This window comes from Bos taurus, chromosome 18 (assembly GCF_002263795.3).
Source record: "Bos taurus isolate L1 Dominette 01449 registration number 42190680 breed Hereford chromosome 18, ARS-UCD2.0, whole genome shotgun sequence".
Classification (NCBI taxonomy): domain Eukaryota; kingdom Metazoa; phylum Chordata; class Mammalia; order Artiodactyla; family Bovidae; genus Bos; species Bos taurus.
In genome coordinates, this window is record NC_037345.1 from 52,861,200 (window position 1) to 52,884,744 (window position 23,545).

The 23,545-nt window shown below is 45.1% G+C and overlaps 1 protein-coding gene, 1 long non-coding RNA gene and 2 pseudogenes across 2 annotated transcripts; 3 read left to right on the top strand and 1 right to left on the bottom strand.

Moving 5' to 3' along the window:
* Nucleotides 1–3,267: 3,267 nt before the first annotated feature.
* LOC112442335 (uncharacterized) lies at nucleotides 3,268–9,320 on the bottom strand. Its single transcript, XR_003030434.2, has 2 exons — nucleotides 9,220–9,320; nucleotides 3,268–3,347 (listed from the first exon to the last, which is right to left on the bottom strand). It is a non-coding gene; the product is annotated as an uncharacterized lncRNA (long non-coding RNA).
* Nucleotides 5,119–18,807, top strand: LOC508455 (estradiol 17-beta-dehydrogenase 12-like). Its single transcript, NM_001244187.1, is given in 11 exon segments — nucleotides 5,119–5,314; nucleotides 5,644–5,690; nucleotides 9,318–9,393; nucleotides 9,685–9,795; nucleotides 9,979–10,046; nucleotides 16,031–16,075; nucleotides 16,303–16,337; nucleotides 16,556–16,637; nucleotides 17,164–17,229; nucleotides 17,742–17,891; nucleotides 18,082–18,807. Coding segments are annotated over 11 exon segments (948 nt in total). The 5' UTR covers nucleotides 5,119–5,154; the 3' UTR covers nucleotides 18,190–18,807.
* Nucleotides 18,808–18,928: 121 nt separating this feature from the next.
* LOC100140062 (retinoblastoma-like protein 1) lies at nucleotides 18,929–20,683 on the top strand (annotated as a pseudogene).
* Nucleotides 20,684–21,717: 1,034 nt separating this feature from the next.
* On the top strand, nucleotides 21,718–22,235 carry LOC107131435 (retinoblastoma-like protein 1; annotated as a pseudogene).
* The last annotated feature ends 1,310 nt before the right edge of the window (nucleotides 22,236–23,545 follow it).

Here is a 23,545-nt window from a genome sequence, read left to right on the forward strand (position 1 = left end):
TGTGGTGGGCCGTAACAGGAAAAGAATTAACTCGAGGGTCCAAGATTACAAACATTAAAGCTACTACTTACATTTCTATACACCAACTATATTAATCAATACACTCCCAGGGACACAGTAGGTAAGGGATATGGAAACTTGGCAGCAAGCATTAGCTCAACAAAGAAATCCTCTACTAGTTCTACTCTAACAATTTTAACTCTCTGAGAAGCTCTGCATTGTTAGACTATCTTAAGCTTCCCGTGCCTCTCGTGGTTGGGAGGCTGTGAATATTAACAAACCTGTCAGGCAAGCTAGAAAGTCATCAGAGGGGTTTGAATTGAAACACTCCTATTATGTCCAGGAGACTTATTAACTAGAGTTTTAAGTTGATTTTCTTACAGAGAAAAGTGGTCGGAGATAGCCCCCCGTTGATGTCAGAAGAGTTGGTGAAAGTCGTAAAATAGTAAAACAGATTCTGGTTTTGGGGTAGATGCTCAGGCAGGCCCAGAGGGGCACCCCTCGAGTTCTGGCTTGCCTTGCCCACCAGAACTCTCCCACATGACCTTGTCATGGGGTGGGGACTCCTGTGCTGGCTCCCAGCACCATGACATGTGGGATCTTCCTGGACCAGGATCAAATCTGTGTCTCCCACACTCGCAGGCAGATTCTTAACTACTGGACCACCAGGGAAGTCCTCATTAGGGTTTCTAATCAGCCAGATCACTGTTATAGGGGCTTGTACAGGAAATGATTAACCCTTGGTGATTAGATTGTCTGTTGTTGGTATGAGGCCTGTGTGGATTCAGGCTTTAATGAATACTGAGGCAGTTTAGAAAGAGGTCTAACCACATATGTCAGAAATTTTACCGGCTCTGCACTTTTTGCTTTCCCAAAGTCAGGATTAGAAATAGCCCATAGATTGAATATTCTTGCCTGGGAAATTCCTATGGACAGAGGAGCTTGGCAGACTACAGTCCATGGTGTCACAAGACTCGGACACAACTTAGCGACTAAACAACAATAAAAATGGTTTAGTTATGAAGGCAAGTTACAGTAAACAGACCGATTCTTGTAAGTATTAAATGCTAATATAAAAGAGAGCATCTCACTGTTCCATAAATAAAGCTTAAAATGCAAAAAAAAAAAAAGAAGAAAGAGAGAGAAATAACCTATATTTGGGGGGCACCTCTGTTAAACTAGAGATTTTTTGTTGTAATTCTTTCCCTTCTATAACAAGGGCAGATTGTAAAGGACATAAAAGATCAGGTTTAAGCCATAACCTGCCAGCAAAAAGCCCTAACTTCATTAGCCAGAGTAGTACTAGACAATAAGATTGCTTGTCATTGCAAGAACATGGATTCAGTCTCATAGGAAACACTTTCTCATGGATCCCATAGGAATAAGGCCTACATTGGAGGGATTGCTTAAATTCGGTAAGTGTCTTGTGCTGCTAGGATTTATATTCCTTCTCGTCATAACTCTGTTCTTGCTCCATCCAGACCCATCAATTTTTGCAGCTTTTGACCTCTGAGGTCCCAGTTAGCAACAGCCCTCATTGATTCAAAACAAGACAAGCAAACACATGTACAAATATCGGTGAAAACCAAGAGATGTTACTGCATCCTGGCCCAGAAAAGGTGCTGTGTACACCATGACCAATTCCCAACATGGAACTAGGCACTGGGGAAAGGACTGAACCAGCAGACTCCAAAGAATGAGAGTTGCAGGCTTCTTCCAGACAAATGGGAAACTGCAGTGGTCACCGGCTGTTCCCGACATGGAACTAGTAATTCCAGACAAATGGGAAAACTGACTGGTGCCGGGAGCCAGCACGGGAGTCCCCACCCACGACAAGGTCATGTGGGAGAGATCTGGTGGGCAAGGCGAGCCAGAACTCGAGGTGTGCCCCTCTGGGCCTGCCTGAGTGTCTACCCTAAAACCAGAATCTGTTTTACTATTTTACGACTTTCACCAACTCTTCTGACATTAACGGGGGGCTATCCCCAACCACCTCTCTGTAAGAAAATCAACTTAAAACTCTAGTTAATAGGTCTCCTGGACATAATAGGAGTGTTTCAATTCAAACCCCTCTGATGACTTTCTAGCTTGCCTGACAGGTTCAGATTCACCACGAGAGGCACAGGAAGCTTAAGATATTCTAACAATGCAGAGCTTCTCAGAGAGTTAAAATTGTTAGAGTAGAACTAGTAGAGGATTTCTTTGTTGAGCTAATGCTTGCTGCCAAGTTTCCATATCCCTTACCTACTGTGTCCCTGGGAGTGTATTGATTAATATAGTTGGTGTATAGAAATGTAAGTAGTAGCTTTAATGTTTGTAATCTTGGACCCTCGAGTTAATTCTTTTCTTGTTATAGCCCACCACACTTTTGCCCTATAGGAATGCAACATTATCTAATGCTTTCTGAGGGTGGCACCTGACTTTAGAATAATCACGTTTAGAGAAAAATAAGTTTTCTGAAGAAAGGGTCATAAAATGTTAACAGGCCTCCTGGCCAGAAGATGATGTAAATCACCTAAAGCTTTTGTATATGATAAGTTTGCAGAAAGAAAGCCTGGCTTCGATGAGGATCAAGGACTGCTGACCTTGCATGACTCTACCCCTTCCCCCATTATCCTCTATGCACAATTTATGGTATAAAAACTACTTTGAAAAATAAAGTGCGGGCCTTGCTCACCGAAGCTTGGTCTCCCCCATGTCGTTCTTTCTCTTTCCTTTTCCTATTCAGGCTGATTCCATGGAGTGCAGGGGCTCTCTGCGTTCACTTTCCTTCCTGGGCTTCTAAGACCCACTCGAGAAGGTGCCTAAGGTGGGGCACCTTCCGCAATTCGAGAGAGCGCCTGCGGCCTACGTGAACAGAGCAAATCCCATTCTGGGGCTTTATTGGCTTTCTGCATAAACCAAGGAATATTAGCCTCTTTTCTCTCCTCTATTTTCTTAACTGTAAAATTCTTTCCTTATCTCTTTCTCCTTTTATCTATCCTTTCGCCAATGCCGTCCTCCTGAGGGAATCCCTGGATCCTACCGGGGCTGGACCCCAGTAGACTGGAAAGGCCACTAGGTCAGGAACTTGACACAAACAGAACAGAACTCAGAACCAAGAACTCATCCAGGATCCTCGGAAATGGCCAGAAAGACAGTGAGCCCAAAGGGTTCACGGGGCATCACACCTCTGTCTCCTGCTGCCTCCAAAGCCAGCAGAAATCCCCTTTGTCCTGCTGTTGCCACCAAATCTGTTAAATAGCACAAAGTCCCAACTCAGTAAACTTAAAGATCAAATTGGCTTTATTCAATGATTCATGCATCAGGCTGCATCCCATCTAGCCGTAGAAAGGATCTCCACGGAGCTGTAGAAAAGGGAAGTTGTTAAAGGCAGAAAGGGAGTTGAAAAAGGATCTTTTCAGCAAAGAAATTCATTGTTTGAGTCAAGGCTATCCTCCTAAGGGGATGGAAGGGCTTATTGGGTGGATTACCTCACTAGCATTGCTGATTCATTGGACATGAACCTGGACCAACTCTGGGAGATGGTGAGGGACAGAGAAGCCTGGCATGCTGCAGTCCACAGGGTTGTGAAGAATCAGACTCGACTGGGTGACTGAACAGCAGCAAACCTCACTAGTACCAATCAGGTGATCCTAGGTTGAATAGTTGGTTACATTCTGGTGGGGTTGAAACTACCATTAAATTAGTTATTAAATCGTGTTTTGTTGACCTGAGGGTTAGCACAGCTGACTCCATTTGGGACCTGTTTTCTTCTTTGGGTGATGGGTTTTCTTCTATTGGGTGATGAAATAACTCTAGGATGTGGTAACAGTTGCACAATCTTGTGAGTGCACCTAATGTCACTGAATTATGTCTATACTTTAAAAGGATTAAAATGGTAAAATTTATGTTACATATATTTATTTTACCACAGCAATCGTGTCCGACTCTTTGAAACCCATGGACTGTGGCCTGCCTGGCTCCTCTGTCCATGGGATTCTCCAGGCAAGAATACCGGAGTGGGTAACTATTCCTTTCTCCAGGGGATCTTCCCGATCTAGGGATCGAACTGGGTCTCCTGCATTGCAGGCAGATTCTTTACTGTCTGACCTACCAGGGAAGCCCATTATTAAATAATAATACTATTTATTATAAATAATAAATATAATTTATGTTATTAAAGAATATCCATAATTATTAGATGATAATTACAATTTATTATTGTCAAATAATTCTTTCTAATTGTGGCGCTGGAGAAGACTTCTGAGAGTCCCTTGGACTGCAAGGAGATCAAGCCAGTCAATTCTAAAGGCAATCGATCCTGAATATTCATTGGAAGGACTGTTTCTGAAGCTGAAATTCTGGTACTTTGGCCACCTGATGTGAAGAGCTGACTCACTGGAAAAGCCCCTGATGCTGGGAAAGATTGAAGGCAGGAGAAGAAGGAGGCAACAGAGGATGAGATGGTTGGATAGCATCACCAACTCAGTGGACATGAATCTGAACAAACTCCAGTAGATAGTGGAGGACAGAGGAGCCTAGCATGCTATTGTCCATGGGGTGGCAAAGAGTTGGACGCAACTTCGGGACTGAACAACAACAAATTATTCAATAATAAATGCGAAGAACAAGTGAAAAAAACAGAATTTGCAAAGGAGAAGTGAGAAAGGTTACATAGAGCCATTGTAAGGCCTCTGGCTTTTATACTGCCCCGGCAGATAAGTTGTAGGTGAGGTTCTTCTGACAAACTGCATTGACAAACCCTGCCTGTCGGACACAACTTGGCGCCTGAACAACGATGTGATTGGTCCCTCGTTTCAGTTCTGGCCTTCACCCACCAACAGCGATATTGAGTTCAGTGACCCAAATGGAGGTTATCTGTGGGTACCCTTTGTCCAGCTCTGTTGGTTTAGAGGAGGCTGGATGTATGCTGGCTCTGCAGGCGTTGGGAGTGGACTTTGAGCTCAGATGTGGACCCATCAAAGGGCGGTACTAAGGCTATGAGCGTGGCTGTTGGTTAGACTAAACTCTCATTGGGCGTAGCTAGAGAGAGAGGTGGGGTGGAATGCTTGACTGGCAGTGTGGGTGGGGCTAACGCACAGGCTTCTAATAGCTGGCCCCGGAAAAAACCCCCTTGGTCCTAGGTCGGGTGATCTGTTGGTTGGGGTTGTGATGGAGGTGGAGTGGGATGCACTGAGAGTGCTGGGAGCGGTTACAGCCCTGTTCCTGCTGCTGTGGGCGACCTGGGCTGTGGGATCCACAGTCTATATTTACCTGCTGCCTCAGGCACGCCGGAGCAACCACTGGCTCCGGGCACACGGGGCCTGGGCAGGTAAGAAAGAAGGGCTCTGCAATAAGCAGGTAGAGGCGGGGCAGCAGGAACACGGACAGATGACTGGTGAGGACCCCTAGTCAGGGCAGAGGCCAGTGACCCCTGGAAGCATGACGGGTGAAGGCTGGAGATGCATGAAGTCCTCCAACCTGTCCGAGGTGTCAGAGCCCCTTGCCGATGAAAGAGGAGGACGAAAACCAGGAGGGTTGGGTCTCAGTGAGGAGGGTTCCCAGAAAAGGTGCAAAAGGGGACAAGAGGGACATGAAGTGGATGACGGGGGTAGGAGAGGGTGGGGATCCCCTCATGCCCTTTCCTCCTCTCCTTTCTAGTGGTGACAGGAGCCACCAGCGGCATTGGCAAGGCTTACGCACATGAGGTGAGCCAGGGCTTGGGTGAGTGATGGGAGGGCTTCTCCTGTTTGCCTGTTGTCAGCTAAGTCTATCAGACTGAGAATGGTGTGCTCTCTCTGGTTCCCACAGACATCCTCTCCAGGGAGCCTTTCCTCTGCTCCCCAGGGTGGGGGCAGGTGTTTACACTGGGCTTCTTCTTATTTATTCATTCCAAACATATTTATATAGCACCTCCATGCACCAGGCATCTTCTAGATACTAGGGGGTACAACAGTAAACAAAATAGATTTTTTTTAAAAATCAGAAGACCTTGTCTTCTTGAAGCTTATGTTGTAGTGAGGGGAGATATGTGTAAGATAAACAAATGAAATGTATAATGTATCAAATACTGGAATAGTTGCTATCTTCTTCTCCAGGGGATCTTCCTGACCCAGGGATTGAACCCAGGTCTCCTGCATTGCAGGTGGTTTCTCTACTGCTTGAGCCACCAGGGAAGCCCACCGAATGGTTATAAGAGTTAAAGAGAGGGACTTCTGTGGTGGTCTAGTGGTTACGACTGTGCTTCCACTGCAGGGGGCAAGGATTCCATCTCTGGCCCCTGTGGGGAACTAAGATCCCACATGCCACGCGGTGTGGCCAAAAAAAAGAAAGAAATAGATTTAAAATTTTAAAAAGAGTTAAAGAGAAAAATAAATCAAGAAAGGAGAAGAGGGAGCCCTGGAGATGTGTGCCGGTTCCAATTTTTATATAGGGTAATCAAATATGTCACTGAGAAGGCAGCATTGAGCAAAGATGAGAAGGAGATGATGGATGGAATCTTGTGAATAACTGGGAGAAGGAATTTCCGGGGAGAAGAAATCACCAGTGCAAAGCTGCCGGGAGCCAGCACGGGAGTTCCCACCCATGACAAGGTCATGTAATCTTGGACCCTCGAGTTAATTCTTTTCTTGTTATGGCCCACCACACTTTTGCCCTATAGGAATGCAACATTATCTAATGCTTTCGGAGGGTGGCGCCTGACTTTAGAATAATCACCTTTAAAGAAAAATAAGTTTTCTGAAGAAAGGGTCATAAAATGTTAACTCGAGGGTCCAAGGTTACAAACATTAAAGCTACTCCTTACATTTCTATACACCAACTATATTAATCAATACACTCCCAGGGACACAGTAGGTAAGGGATATGGAAACTTGGCAGCAAGCATTAGCTCAACAAAGAAATCCTCTACTAGTTCTATTTTAACAATTTTAACTCTCTGAGAAGCTCTGCATTGTTAGAATATCTTAAGCTTCCCATGCCTCTTGTGGTTGGGAGGCTGTGAATATTAACAAACCTGTCAGGCAAGCTAGAAAGTCATCAGAGGGGTTTGAATTGAAACACTCCTATTATGTCCAGGAGACTTATTAACTAGAGTTTTAAGTTGATTTTCTTACAGAGAAAGGTGGTTGGGGATAGCCCCCCATTAATGTCAAAAGAGTTGGTGAAAGTCGTGAAATAGTAAAACAGACAGATTCTGGTTTTGGGGTAGATGCTCAGGCAGGCCCAGAGGGGCACCCCTCAAGTTCTGGCTCGCCTTGCCCACCAGAACTCTCCCACATGACCTTGTCATGGGTGGGGACTCCCGTGCTGGCTCCCGGCAGAGGTGATCATATGGTTTTCCTTCTTTAGTCTGATTATATGGTAAATTACATCAATTGATTTTGCAAAAGTTGAACTAACCCTGCATTCCTGCAATAAGCCCCAGCTTCAGCATTACCTCTTATCCTTTTTCTATATTGCTGGACTTGATTTACTCATATTTCATTGAGAATTTTTATGTCTAAGTTTATGAGGGGTATTAGTTTGTAGTTTTCTTGTCATCTTTGTTTGATTTTTGCTTTTAGGATAATGATGACCTCATAAAATAAATTACTTATAGGATTTGTGACCAGAATACCTCAAAGAATGGAGCTGCCATTACTGCAATGGAGTTGAACTGAGGAGAAGACCAGGTTTGGGGGAAGTGGAAAGGAGTCTAGTTTTGGACATTCTAAATTTGACATTTTGGACATTCTATCTTCCTTGGTAGCTCAGATTATAAAGAGTCTGCCCGCAATGTGGGAGACCCAGGTTTGATCCCTGGGTTGGGAAGATTCCCTGGAATAGAAATGGCAACCTCCAGTATTCTTGCCTAGGAAATCCCATGGACAGAGGAGCCTGGCGGGCTATATAGTCCATGGGGTTGCAAAGAGTTGGACATGACTGAGCGACTAACACACACATTTGAGACACCAGTTAGCTATCCAAGTTGTGAAGTTCCAGAAGTTGGAAATGCCATTCTGGAGTTCAGAATGGGTGGAGATAGAAATTGAAGCATCAACATCATAACAATGCCATTTAAAGTCCTAAGACTAGGGGGCCTCCCTGGTGATCCAGCAGTAAAGAATCCATTTGCTAGTGCAGGAGACATGAGTTTGATCCCTGGTCTGGGAAGATCTAACATGCTGAGGAGCAACTACATCCATGCCTCACAACTACTGAGCTTGTGCCCTAGAGCCTAGGAGCCACAGATACTGAGCCCATATCCTGCAAATACTGAAGCCCATGTGCCTACAGCCCGTGCTCTCCAATAAGAGAAGCCACTACAAAGAGAAACCTGAGCACTGTGACTAGAGAGTAGCCCCTGCCTGCCACCACTAAAGAAAAGCCCGCACAACAATGAAGACCCAGCACAGCCAAAAATAAATAAATACATAATATTGTAAAAAATAAAGTCCCAATACTAGGTGAGATGCCCATGGTAGTGGGTGTGGATGGAGAAGGGGAGCATAGTCTGAATCACCCCAAAGAGCTCCCTGGAACACTCAAAGTTAAGAAGCACAGAAGATGAGGCACATGATCTGAGCCAGAGCAGGAGGGAAACCAAGGTTGGAAGAGATATCTGGGAAGCCAGGGGAAGAACGTTGCCTGGAGGAGGGGGTGATTGTGTCAGCTACTGCTGGGAGGTGCTGAGGACAGCACTGGGTTTATGACCGTGGAAGTTACTGTTGACGAGAGTGGTTTGGGTGGCACAGTCGGAGCAGGAGTCCAACTGGAGTGGGTACAAGCAGGCCCGGGAGAGAGCCAGGGTAAGCAGTTCTTAGAATGTTGAGTAAAGTGGGGTGGCGTGATGAGAAATGGGGGAACACGGAACAAAGAAGACCTTCTGGCAGGTCTGCATGTTGAACGGGAATCATCCAGAAAAGAGAGAGCGTGATGCAGGGGGAAGATGGGAGAAAGCTGCAGCGATGTCCCTGAGTGGGCACGAAGGCAGGGGAGGCTAGTTGTTGTTTAGTCACTAAGTCATGTCCGACTCTCTTATGACCCCATGTACTATAGCCCTCCAGGGCCCTCTGTACATGGGATTTCCCAGGCAAGAATACTTCATTCGGTGCACCCTGGACTGTGTGCTGTCCTTTAAGCTAGCCAGCCTTTGTGCAAGGGCCTCTGCACTTGTTGTTCCTTCTGCCTGGAATACTCTGGCCCCAGAATGCATGCTCCGCGAGGGCCGACTTCCCTTATTTCTCTTTTACTCACCTCTGCATCGGCAGCGCCTGCAACAGCGCAGCACGCTGTCAGCACACAGTAAATATTTGTGGCTTTCGTGAATAAATAAACGAATGCATCTCCTGCAGCTCGCCCGGAGAGGTCTGAACGTCGTCCTCATCAGTCGAGACCTGAGCAAGTTGAAGCACGAGGCAAAGGAGATAGGTGAGTAGAGGAAAGGAGGGGAGCTCGGAAACGCGGCCCTCCTGGCTTAAGGGCTGAGGTTGGACGTTGGGGCGGGGAGGGGTATGGGCGTGGTCGGGGCGTGGTCGGGGCGTGGTCGAGGTGGGTGCAGGGAGCAGGCTCCCAGTGCCTCTGGGGCCTCCGAAGGATGGGGTAAGGGCCTGGGGCTGAACTGAGACTGGAGTGAGATGCAGGCAGAGATGAATTACAGCCAAAAGCCTGGCTCCCACTGCCTCTCCCCTTCGCCCCCTCAACCTCTCACACACTTCCCAGAGGGGCTTTACGGCAAAAGAACACGAGTGATTCAGGTGGATTTCACCGGGGGCTTGGAAATCTACGAGACCATTGAGGCAGGACTGAAGGGCCTGGAGGTCGGAGTACTGGGTATGTCCCCGAGCCCGTTGGGAGAAGCGCTGCTCTCAGCCGTCCCCACCCCCCCACCCCCGGCTCACCCTGACCCCGGAACACTCTCCTGGTCGCCCTTTCGGGCAAACACTCCCCTTTGCCCCCGCCCGGTGTCCCTGGGACTGTTGGAGTGACACAAGCACTTTGTCCCCTCTCATTCAGTAAACAACGTGGGCCAAAAATATACACCCCGCTTGAGTAAACTGCTCGACTGTGAGGACACGGCCAAAGTGAGTATCACCGAGAACTAGTCCGCGGGACCTCCGCCTTACACTGCTCCCTCTGTTGAAAACCCCGCGCAGTACACTAGCTTGATCAAGTGGAGAGCTAGGGAATCTATGCTCTCCTTCCACGGGGCGCCCTTCTACAGTGCTCAACCAGGACCACTGTCTAAATTGAATCTGGTTCTGCCCGTTTTATATTCTCCGATGCTAACTTTCTGGAGAAATGACGGACTTCCCTGGCGGTCCAGTGGTTAAGACTCCATGCTTCCAATGAAGGGTTGGGGGCGGGGCGGGGGGGGGGGTTGGTGTGTGAGTTCTGTCCCTGGTCGGGGAAATAAGACCTCACATGGCCGACAGTGTGGCCAAAAAAAGAGTAGGGGGCGGGGAATGAGCCACGTGGGAAAATCAGCGCCTCAGTCTCATATCTATAAAATGGAATCAGTGTTTTTTGCTGACCTCGTAGAGCTGATAAGATAATATCAGCTGATAAGACAACATAAGGCACATAAACCTAAGTTGTGTGCTCCATAAATGAGGGCTATTAGACATAGACAAAACAGGAGATCAGGATGGCTTTTAAATTCTCTATTGTTAGTTCTAATCATGTTAGTTTAAGAAGTATGTTGTGGGAGTGGGTCCGGTAAAAGTATCTAAGGCCTTGATAAGACTAGGGAGTGGGGGCACTCTCCGTCCCCCTTCTGATGTCTATGTCAGAAGCTTTCCCTGTCGCTTTATCGCGTTAATAAAACTTTGCTACACACAAAAAAATAAATGAATAAATTCTAAATATTATTATTTCAAGAGGAATGCATAAGGGAGTGGGAAGGAGGTCCAAGAGGGAGGGGATATATGTATACACAGAGCTGATTCACTTCGTTGTACAGCAGAAACTAACACAACATTGTAAAGCAATTATGCTCCAATAAAAATTAATCTGTGATAACAGAAGTCAGAAAAGGAAAAGAAGGCACAGGCTCATTTTAGAAAATGCAAGGAGAATCAGCCTGTGTATTCTGCCTCTGGTCTTAGAGGAAGTTGTGACTGAAGACTAACCCTGCAAATGAGAACGAGTAGAAGAGCTGGATAAAATAGTTTTAAAATAACTGTTTGAAGGCATCAACCTACTAAGGCAACGAGGAATTGTCACATCAAGATTTGAGGGAAGAGAGAAGCCAAGAGAGGTGAAATCTGACATTTGAAGCGACATTTCCCTTCAACATGGATAGTGTTGAAGCTGCAACAAATAACGTAGCACATGCTTTGGAAAATATCTCAGATTTTAGGCTGGAATCCTGAACACTGTAATCCAGGAGTTAGGGTAAAGTAAGTTTCATAGGCCCTGGAAGAGGGCATGGAAACCCACTTCAGTATTCTTGCCTGGAGAATCCCATGGACAGAGGAGCTTGATGGGCTACAGTCCAGCGGGTCCCAAAGACTTGGAGATGACTGAGCGACTAAGCACAGCACAGCAGAAGGTTTCATAGGAACTGAAGCCAATTTTCAGGTGATCCTAATTCCACTGGGATTATGTGGATCTGATATTTTAGCACCCTCTAGTTTAGCTACCTGGGAGATGCAAAACCAAACCATTTGTAGAGAAAAATGATGTAGTCCAGAGACTCAAAATAGCTGTTAAATTTTTTTAATATTAAATATCCAGCACCAAAAAAATATAACCAGGAATATTAGAAGAAAATTCATGATTGAACACAAGAGAAATAATAATGTAACAAGGTCCACATGGAGCCAGGGTAATGGAAATATCAGCACAAATTTTTTAAAAATTGTGACATATATAACATAAAACTTGCCATTTTAACCATTTTAGAGTTTGCAACTTAGTGGCATTAAACACATTCACAATGTAGTACAGCTGTCAGCACTGTGTATTTCCAAAACTTTTCCATCATCCCAAACAGAAACTCATTAAGCAGTATAAGTTAAATGCTGCTGCTAAGTCGCTTCAGTCATGTCCGACTCTGTGCGACCCCATGGACTGCAGCATGAAATAATCATGCAGAACAGGCTTCTCCGTCCATGGGATTCTCCAGGTAAGAACACTGGAGTGGGTTGCCATTTCCTTCTCCAAAGCATGGAAGTGGAAAGTGAATTCGCTCAGTCGTGTCCGACTCTTAGCGACCCCATGGACTGCAGCCTACCAGGCTCCTCCATCCATGGGATTTTCCAGGCAACAGTACTGGAGTGGGGTGCCATTGCCTTCTCCCATAAGTTAAATACAGGATCTGTGTCTCCACATTCTTCCCTATTCCCTGGTAACATCTATTTCTACCTTCTGTGTCTACAAGCTTGCTAGTTCTAGATACCTCATACAGGAGAAATCACAGAATAGTTTTCCTTTGGTGTCTGGCTTATTTCAGTTAGCATAATGTTTTCAACTTCATCTGTGTTGCTATCAAATATCAGAATTTCATTCTTTTTCTTTTCTTTGCTTTTAAGTTATGGCAAATATATATAACTTAAATTTTGTCATTTTGACTCATGTGTGCAGTTCAGTGGTCTTGTGTACACTCAGATTGATGTGAAACAATAACCTCCATCCATCTCCAGAACTTTTTCAGCTCTCTACCTGTTGAACAGTAACCCCCAGTTCCTAACTACCTGCAGGTCCCGGAAACCACCATTCTGTATGAATTTGACTATTCTAGATGCTTCATATAAGTGGAATCATACTGTATTTATTCTTTTGGGCCTGATTTGTTTCACTTCAGTTCAGTTCAGTTCAGTCACTCAGCCGTGTCCGACTCTTTGTGACCCCATGAATCGCAGCACGCCAGGCCTCTTTGTCCATCACCAACTCCTGGAGTTCACTCAGACTCACATCCATCGAGTCAGTGATGCCATCCAGCCATCTCATCCTCTGTTGTCCCCTTCTCCTCCTGCCCCCAATCCCTCCCAGCATCAGAGTCTTTTCCAGTGAGTCAACTCTTCGCATGAGGTGGCCAAAGTATTGGAGTTTCAGCTTTAGCATCATTCCTTCCAAAGAAATCCCAGGGCTGATCTCCTTCAGAATGGACTGGTTGGATCTCCTTGCAGTCCAAGGGACTCTCAAGAGTCTTCTCCAACACCACAGTTCAAAAGCATCAATTCTTCGGTGCTCAGCCTTCTTCACAGTCCAACTCTCACATCCATATATGACCACTGGAAATACCATAGCCTTGACTAGATGGACCTTTGTTGGCAAAGTAATGTCTCTGCTTTTGAATATGCTATCTAGGTTGGTCATAACTTTCCTTCCAAGGAGTAAGCGTCTTTTAATTTCATGGCTGCAGTCACTATCTGCAGTGATTTTGGAGCCCAGAAAAATAAAGTCTGACACTGTTTCCACTGTTTCCCCATCTATTTCCCATGAAGTGGTGGGACCGGATGCCATGATCTTCGTTTTCTGAATGTTGAGCTTTAAGCCAACTTTTTCACTCTCCACTTTCACTTTCATCAAGAGGCTTTTTAGTTCCTCTTCACTTCCTGCCATAAGGGTGATGTCATCTGAATATCTGAAGTTATTGATATTTCTCCTGGCAATCTTGATTCCAGCTTGTGTTTCTTCCAGTCCAGCATTTCTCATGATGTACTCTGCATATAAGTTAAATAAGCAGGGTGACAATATACAGCCTTGATGTACTCCTTTTCCTATTTGGAACCAGTCTGTTGTTCCATGTCCAGTTCTAACTGTTGCTTCCTGACCTGCATACAGATTTCTCAAGAGGCAGGTCAGGTGGTCTGGTATTCCCATCTCTTTAAGAATTTTCCACAGTTTATTGTGATCCACAGAGTCAAAGGCTTTGGCATAGTCAATAAAGCAGAAATAGATGTTTTTCTGGAACTCTCTTGCATTTTCCATGATCCAGTGGATGTTGGCAATTTGATCTCTGGTTCCTCTGCCTTTTCTAAAACCAGCTTGAACATCAGGAAGTTCACAGTTCACGTATTGCTGAAGTCTGGCTGGGAGCGTGTGAGATGAGTGCAATTGTATGGTAGTTTGAGCATTCTTTGGCATTGCCTTTCTTTGGGATTGGAATGAAAACGGACCTTTTCCAGTCCTGTGGCCATGGCTGAGTTTTCCAAATTTGCTGGCATATTGAGTGTAGCACTTTCACAGCATCATCTTTCAGGATTTGAAATAGCTCAACTGGAATTCCATCACCTCCACTAGCTTTGTTCGTAGTGATGCTTTCTAAGGCCCATTTGACTTCACATTCCAGGATGTCTGGCTCTAGATGAGTGATCACACCATTGTGATTATCTGGGTCGTGAAGATCTTTTTTGTACAGTTCTTCTGTGTATTCTTGCCATCTCTTCTTAATATCTTCTGCTTCTGTTAGGTCCATACCATTTCTGTCCTTATCGAGCCCATCTTTGCATGAAATGTTCCCTTGTTTCACTTAGCATAGTATTTTCAGGGTCCATCCATGTCACAGCCTGTGTCCCAATTTTCTTTTTAAGGCTGAATAATATTCCATCATATGTATTAATATGTATCACCCTTTATCTCTTACCTCTTGATAGGTACTTCGGTTGTTTCCACCTATTACTAGGCTGTTGGGAATAATGCTGCTATGAACTGTTGATGTACCAATATCTGTTTTGGTACCTGCTTTTTATTCCCCAGACTTTAAACTTTTTATTTTGTATTGGGGTATAGCCAATTAGCAATGTTGTGGTAGTTTCAGGTGGACAGCGAAGGGACTCAGCCATACATACACATGTATCCATTCTTCCCCAAACTCCCCTCCCATTCAAGCTGGCACATAACATTGAGCAGAGTTCCACATACTATACGATAGGTCCTTGTTGGTTATCCATTTTAAATACAGCAGTGTTGGGTACCTGCTTTTAATTCTTTTGGGCATACACCCAGAAGTGGAAATGATGGATGCAAGATTAGTCTGGCTAATATCAGGGTTCCTTGAGAGTCCATATGAATTTTGGGCAGGGTTTTTCTTTCTGCAAAATATGCTACTAGGATTTTAATAGCAGTTGCATTGAATCTTTTAAAAAATATTTTATTTATTTATTTGGTTGTGCTGGGTCTTAGTTGCGGCTGTGGGATCTTTTAGTTCGGCCTGTGAGTTCTAGTTCCCTGACCAGGGATTGAACCTGGCCCCCTGTATTGTGAATGTAGAGTCTTAGCCACTGGACCACCAGTGAAGTCCCAATACTTCCTTTATGCGGGTAGAAGCTAAAGATTTGTGTTCAGTTTTTACTCTAAGATTTGTGCACTTTGGTATGTATATGGTATGCATTTATAAATAGTTTACTGATCAGAAAATCCAAAGAGAGAAGTTTACGAAATGAAGGTGAAAATCTCCCTTCTCCCTTCAATCTTATTCCCCAAAAGCACCCCCCAGTTTAAAATAGTGATAGATTTTTCTCTTTATGTACTGATCAGAAAATCCAAAGAGAGAAGTTTACGAAATGAAGGTGAAAATCTCCCTTCTCCCTTCAATCTTCCCCAAATGCGCCCCCCAGTTTAAAATAGTGATAGATTTTTCTCTTTATGCCTACAGAAGGATGTATATGTAATTTTTACCCAAATGGCGGCAGCCTATTGTTCTGCACTTTACCTTTCACAAGTAGACATGTATCTCGGGGATCATTTTAATCAGAATAATTAGCTGATCTATTCTTTTTACTTGTTGTTCAGTGGTCTATCCATGGGCTACCCAGTGTTTATTTATTCATCCCAGTATTGAAGGATATTCAGGATGTTTCCTGGTATATCTGACTACAAATTGTGTTATAATGTGTATTTTTGGACATATGCATTCCCCACATATGTGAGTATCTTAGAAAGGAATACATTTCCAGAAGTGGAGTCGATGCGTTGAAGTTTATGTGTATATTAAATTCTAGTAGATGCAACTTTTAAAAACTGTGTTCCACATTAAAAGAAAAGTAAGCTAGAAAATATGGGAGTTGTGGCAGAGTTGTGGTGAAGGAAAGGACTGATTGGTTCCATTTTCTTCCCTTAGAAACTCCAGGATATTATAAACTGCAACATGGTGTCTGTGGCCCAGGTGAGTCAGGGCTAGGAGGGACTGGGTTCAGAGTCAGCGTAGCTCTGACTACTCTGGGTGGTCCTCAATATCCCGCAGTACTGGACTTGGCATGGAGGCAGTGCTAGCAAAATAGTCCCTGATGGAAAGTAGGGGGACAGGAGTGAACTTGAGGAGGGGGCAGGAGTCTGGGCAGGTGAAGGCAGTGGAAAGAAGGAAAGACAGGATCCTCTTCATTCGTCCTGCAGATGACTAGAATCCTCCTGCCCGGAATGGTCAGCAGGTAAGAGGCAGTCTCTTTGTTTTTCACTCTGGATCTTTCCCCATCCAACCTCTGGCTATTTCTATTCCCCAGCTCTCCCATTCACATGTCCAACTCTTCCCTATCTCTCTGATCTTTCTGATTAGCACAGCGACTAAAGGGTGGGGAGGTGGGTAAATCACTGAGACCCTCTTCCCCGTTGGCAGTGACTGCCTTCCAACTAATGCTTCCTCCTCCAGGGGCAAAGGCATCATCATCAACATATCTTCAGTAGCTGACAGGAGGCCCTATCCATATTTAGCAGTGTATGCGGCCACCAAGGTACCCAGACCCACAGACCGGGCACAGGCTGGCTGCCATGCTGTTATTCCTACAGTAGCCCTTAATTCTGGCCCTGAGGTTATGGCGGAAAAGACCGGAATGTGTGTGTGTGTGTGTGTGTGTGTGTGTGTGTGTGTGTGTGTGTGTATGTGATGTTTCATCAGAGTCTGGAGCTATTAATAGGTCAGATATCTGGGGCACAGTCCAGTGGGCAAGTCAGATTTTGTGTTCTTTTTTTAAGAGCAAAGAAAGCTAGGATTTCGAGAACCGGTTAGGTGGGAGGAGGTCAGGGAATATACAGAGAATGGCGCGGCTGGAATGGAGAATGAGGAGTATGGGAACAAAAGGAGGGCTTAGAGCAAAGAAACTTGCGGGTGTTAAGGTGAGAACTTGAGCCCTGAGGGAGGGGCCCCTCCGGGAACGGGGGAAGGTTCTAGGATACGGATGGCACGCTGGGACAGGGGGCGGGCTGGAGGACTCGACGCGGAAAGCTCGTCGCCCTGGGACCCTCCTTTCTTCTCCGCAGGCCTTTGTGCGAAGCTTCTCCGTGGCCGTGGGGGTAGAGTACCGCTCCAAAGGTGTCACCGTGCAGGTGCCTGACTTCGGAGGGAAGGAGCTCGAGAGGGGCAGGAGTGGCAACTCTTGAGGGGAGGGCTCTGAGGGAGGAGGAGCTTGGATTCAGTGGAGGCTCCTAGGAGGAGGGGCGGGCTGGGAATGAGGTGGGGGTGAGGTCTGAAAGAGGACCGCGACTCAGTCTCAAAAAGCTTCGGTGGATGTAAATCAACTATACTTCAGTAAAATTTAAGAAAGAAAGGAAGGGAAGGGAGGGGAAAAAAAGAGGGAGAGAGAAGAAGGGAGGAAGGAAGGAAAAGAGAGAGAAAGAGGGAAGAAGGAAGGAAGAACCTTTTTTAAGAAAAAGCTTCCGTGGAACGAAAGTCGCAAGGGGTGGGTTCTCGAGGGGGCGTGGTCCTGGAGGCGTGGTCAGCACATACCTGGGGGCGTGGTCCGCAAGAGGGGTGGGATTCAGGGATTCTCGGAGAGGGCCCGGGAGCTTAGGCTTGGGAGGGAAGGGAGTTCTTATCTTGGCCCCTTTCTTACCTGCAGACAGTGAGCCCCTTTTTGGTTGAAACAAATATGACCTATCCCATGAAAAAGGGACTGCTCGTAGTGAGCTCCGAAGACTTCGCTCGGCAAGCATTGGACACGCTTGGCCTCACTTCCGAAACCACTGGGTGCCTCAGCCACGCTGTGCAGGTGCTTTCCTGGGGGCAGTCCTAGGGTGCGAGCTGGATGGAAGAGCCCCTGGTGCGGGTCCACTAGTCCTCAGAAAGGGGGAGACGGACAGAGAAGGGGAGGGCCCCTAGCCCGGGCTGGGGAGCCGGGAGAGGAGAGGGGAGACTCAAGAATGGGGCGTGTCTTGATCCTTGGTACCTCTCCTTCCCAGGATTTCCTGCTGACCATGCTCCTGCCCAGTTGGTTTTTTATCAGTCCTAGAGGATTTTTTCTGTTGGAGAGCTGTAATGTAGCAGGATTCCTTTCTCAAAGAACTTGACTAAAGGCCTTGAAGGTGTGACCGCATGTCTGTCGTCCCCCGCCCCTTACCAGAGTCCTAAACCAGAATCGTTGTTAGGGAGACCTCCCACCGGACAAACAGACCAGTGGAACGGAATTGGTCTTCCAAATACACGGACATTAGTGACAACTGCAGCATCTCAACTCTCTGGCAGCAAAATGGAGCTCTTAATATATGCCGCTAAGACTAGATAGATATTTGGAGAAAAACAAATATACACACACACATAATATATATGTACAAATATAGCTTGTAGCCATGATGGCTGCACAACTTTGTGAAATACTAAAACCCACTAAATTGTACACAATTAAAAAGGGTGAATTTTATGGTATGTGAATTAAATCTCGATAAAAATACTTTTAAAACAGAGAGCCCCTGTGTATGTATGTATGTATGTGTATATATATATATATGTATAAAGTTGGGTTTAGTTCTCACACCATGTACCTGCATAAACTCCAAATAAATTAGAAATCCCTAAATCTCTGTGTAAAAGTGGAAACACATCAACTAGAAGAATCCATGAATGAATTTCTTTCCATCTTGAAAGGGGGAGAATTAATATTGAAAATTAAAAGCAGCAAAAAAAAATTGAACTGTAGTTAATGACATACAGGCTGATTACTTAGGAAAAGTGTACTGACGTCTGTAATTTACTTTGAAATGCACTGAAAAGTTAGATGGATAGAGTAAATAGAAATACGGTTAGACAAGTATGGCAAAGTGTTGGTAACAGAATCTAAGTGGTAGACACGTGTACACCTCTTTCAACTTTCTTGCATCTTGAAATTTTCCATAATAAAATGTTGGGAGAAATCCAGGAGCAATAAAATTAAATTTATAAATAAACCGACTTAAGCAGATTTAGAAGTCACTTAAGATGATATGCTTTTTATCACATTTCCGGTGAAGGACAGGCTCGGAACCCTGGAGAAGAAACGGACTTCTTTGAGGCGAAGCGCGGATGTAGACCATCTAGACCATCGAAGAGCCGTCGTTCTTAGCACGTCTTGGTGCGGGTGGTTGTGGGTAGCGCTCAGCGGAAGGAGGATAAACAAGGGCGGGCACCAGGCTGAGGCAGGTGGAGGTGGTCGCGCGATCTGGGTGGCGCTGCGGTTCTTGTGCCCGGAGCTGAACCTGAACGAGGGGAACACAAGCTGACTCCGCCGCCATCCAGGACGTGCTAGAGGAAGTTACACACTGGTCGGCTTGTTCGTTACCTGTCGCCTGCCTCAAAAGCATTATCCCCACAGTTGGAAACCGTACCTTGGAAGGAAATTAAGCGAAATGCAATTTTGAGGTGTCTACTGTAATTTTCAAAAAATTTGAGCCAATTTTTAAAGATGTGTTTCAAAATCCGTGTGAAGAGCCACCAAAGTTACCACGAAGCAGGAAGCAGAGGATTCCTTGCAGTGTTAAGGAGCTTTTTAATTTTTTTTGAACACTTTGTTTATACTCAGGATAATTTTCATATGATTGGAGATGATTTAGTAAACTTTAATCATTTCCTTCTGTGCTGCTTGGATCTGATTTTCGCCAGTGACATTATATGCCCAAATAGATGAGACTCCTTGAATTCATCTTTAAAGGTTTACCATCCTGATTTTCATATTGCTGATTTTAGAGCTTCTGTATAGCCTCTCTGTATCACTGCTGTACTGTGTGAACTATAGCCAGAGGGATAAAAGAACACTACTTTAAGCCGTAGGTTTCAAAACTATTTGACAGGAAGACTTTAAAGGAGAGAATGCCTCCAGGGCCTTTCCAGTTTACTGACAATAGCGAAGCAGTGAACACGGAGTGTGAAGAATATGTTTTAACTGTTGGTGGTTATGATGAGAAGCTCTTTTGGGGAGAATATGCAGAAGAGGAAATAAACTCCTGGAAGGTTCACTGGTGATGCCCTGTTTGGAAACTGACAACCCAGACTACTGTGGCGTGTAACCGTCAACAATACTTTGAGACAAACAAACGTTATTTGTACCTTCTACCCTACTGACAGGACAGAAGTATTTAAGAAAAAAAGTAGAATCATTAACTCCTATTGCTTCAGTCACTCAAAGTGTGAGCTGATTACAGAGTATTGTGGCTGGATCGAAAAATGCACCAAGAAACCAAGTTATAAATACTTTTGAGTCTTGTTTGTGTAATCCTAGAGAAAACATAATGAAACATAATGAAACTCTGCCAACACTATACTCAATCAACAGATGAACAGCCAGAATCTTGCATATACTTCGCTGTAAACAAACAGGAATTTGCAGAAATTTTGTGTTATAAAATATTAGAGACCGCAATAGACATGTCAGTTATTTTAGAGCAGGATATATATTTTTCATCATTCCTTGATGGCCTGTTGTTGGAAATTGTCCTCTTTGCCTATAGCTCACTTCGTACTTTTCTCTGGATTGCTAAAGTTTTTAATCTGTGGCCATTTTATTCTTATAAGGTTATAGAGGTGGTGGAGTGACAGTGGAAACAGTGACAGACTTTATTTTCTTGGGCTCCAAAATCACTGCAGATGGTGACTACAGCCATGAAATTAAAGGATGGTTGCTCCTTGGAAGAAAAGCTATGACAAACCTAGACAGCATATTAAAAAGCGGAGATATTACTTTGCTGACAAAGGTTCATCTAGTCAAAGCTATGGTTTTTCCAGTAGTCATGTATGGATATGAGCGTTGGACTATACAGAAAGCTGAGTGCCTAAGAATTGATGCTTTTGAACTGTGGTGTTGGAGAAGACTCTTGGGAGTCCCTTGGACTGCAAGGAGATCAAACCAGTCAGTCCTAAAGGAAATCAATCCTCTGGAAAGACTGATGCTGAAGCTTGAAACTCCAGTACTTTGGCCACCTGATGCGGAGAACTGACTCATTGGGAAAGGCCCTGATTTGGGGAAAAATTGAAGGCAGGAGGAGAAGGGGATGACAGAGAATGAGATGATTGGATGGTATCACTGATTTGAGGGACATGAGTTTGAGCAAGCTCTGGGAGTTGGTGATGGACAGGGAAGCCTGGCATGCTGTAGTCCATGGGGTCACAAAAAGTTGGACACGACTGAGTGACTGAACTGAAGTGATCAGATCAGATCAGTCGCTCAGTTGTGTCCGACTCTTTGGGACCCCATGAATCACAGCACGCCAGGCCTCCCTGTCCATCACCAACTCCCCGAGTTCACTCAGACTCATGTCCATCGAGTCAGTGATGCCATCCAGCCATCTCATCCTCTGTCGTCCCCTTCTCCTCTTGTCCCCAATCCCTCCCAGCATCAGAGTCTTTTCCAATGAGTCAACTCTTCGCATGAGGTGGCCAAAGTACTGGAGTTTCAGCTTTAGCATCATTCCTTCCAAAACTAAGCCATGCCCGTGGGGCAGCCCAAGATGGGCGGGTCATGGTGGAGAGATCTGACAGAATGTGGTCCGCTGGAGAAGGGAATGGCAAACCACTTCAGTATTCTTGCCTTGAGAACCCCATGAACAGTATGAACTGAAGTGATAGAGGTAATGATCTGCTCAGAAGAGGGACTCTCCAGGGACATGGTGAAACACCTGAACAGCATCGAAGAACAGATTTTAGAGAATTTAGTATGGACTCATGATTCTGCACTGTGGGAGGCTCTCCATGCTTCTGCAAAGTTCCTACCTGTGAAGAAGTTATATTCCCAAATAATTTTGAAACAGGAGGTAGGGACATCTTTCCCATGATGCCAGTGTCTCCTGGGTCAAAGAAATGGATGACCTTGTCATCCAAGGGTCAAAGAAATTTGGACTGACAGTGGAAGTCTTCAAAAGGGTAGGGAGCTGTTGTCTCCAGTTTCTGTCCATGAACGCTACAGTTCTCCTACGGCTGGGAGTGCTAAGAGACTTTGTGGGGAAGACTCCCCCCAAAGGAAATGCATAAGGACAGGATCATAACAGAGGGAACAAAATAGAAATTTGTTCCTTCTTTAAGCATTACCGCTGAAAATATGTCAGTTTCACCCAGACAGAGTCTTCTGTTAATGGCCAGAGACATAGAATAGGGACTGCTGCTACGTCGCTTCAGTCGTGTCCAGCTCTATGCGACCCCATAGACGGCAGCCCACTAGGCTCCCCTGTCCCTGGGATTCTCCAGGCAAGAACACTGGAGTGGGTTGCTATTTCCTTCTCCAATTAGAATAGGGACAACAGGACATAAAATTACAGTCCCATTGCATACAATCCAGCAAATGATGCTGGATCGATCACATTGATATCCGTTTCCATGGATGGGTCAGTCCTTACGCCAAAGAGTGCTCTGCTGTCTAAATTCAGTGCAGCGCTTCTAAGAGTTTGAAAGATATCAACAACGTGATAAGGCAAGGTGAGCAGAGAACCAAGAAATGGGCGATAGGGACTTCCCTGGTGGTCAGCAGTTAAGACTCTGTGTCTCCAATGCAGGGGACACAGTTTCCATCCCTGGTTGGAAAACTAAGGTCTTACGTGCCTTGGCCAAAAAATATAAAAGCAAGCAATAGCTATCGATGGTGTTGTAGAATCACCAGCCATCAAGAAAATGATGATGTGTTACTTAAATAACTACAGGATGTTGTCAGTGAAAGAGCAGATCATTAGCCCCTCCCCATTTCTATGATAAAAGCACTTTCAGGATGTTTTGCAGAAAGTTAGGGCTCTGTTTTGCAAAACATTCAGCCCTTGTAAGTAGTAAATATCACTGAGTTACAAGAAAACTTGCATCAAAATTAAGCAGGATATTTTAAAACATTTGTCCAAAATGTAGTTGCAGATATATTTGAGTTGGATTGCAAACAAATGTTTTAAGTACCTTCTAAACATGTTAATAGTCATAGTTTTCTTTTTTTTTTTTTTGGCCACACCACGTGGCCTGAAGGGATGGATCTTAGTTCCCTGATAAGGGATCAAACTCTTGGCTCCTGCAGTGGAAGCAGGAAGTCTTAACTCCTGGACCACCAGGGAAGTCCCAAAGTTTTTAACATATTTGTTCTTTGGGTTTTTCAGATGAAGTAAGGAGATACTTCATCATTTTATAGCCCACTTTTTAAAATAATCAAATGTCTTCTCCTTCTAGGCTTCATACTATGAGGGTGAATAATCTGTTTTTGGCAAGCATGCTTTGAGAGGCTTATGTTCCCAGTTTAATGTTGGGCAGGAGTCGGGTCCCATAGCATCTAGGGTAGAGGAGATGCACCAGCCTGTCTTTGACCCAGCGTGGTAACTGTACATTCAGGTGCCAGGACCATTCTGGGCTATCCAGACTCTTCTCATGCCCTTCCTCTCCTCGAATGGAGGTAGATTTATACCTGAACCCCCTCACAATCTCCACGACTTACTT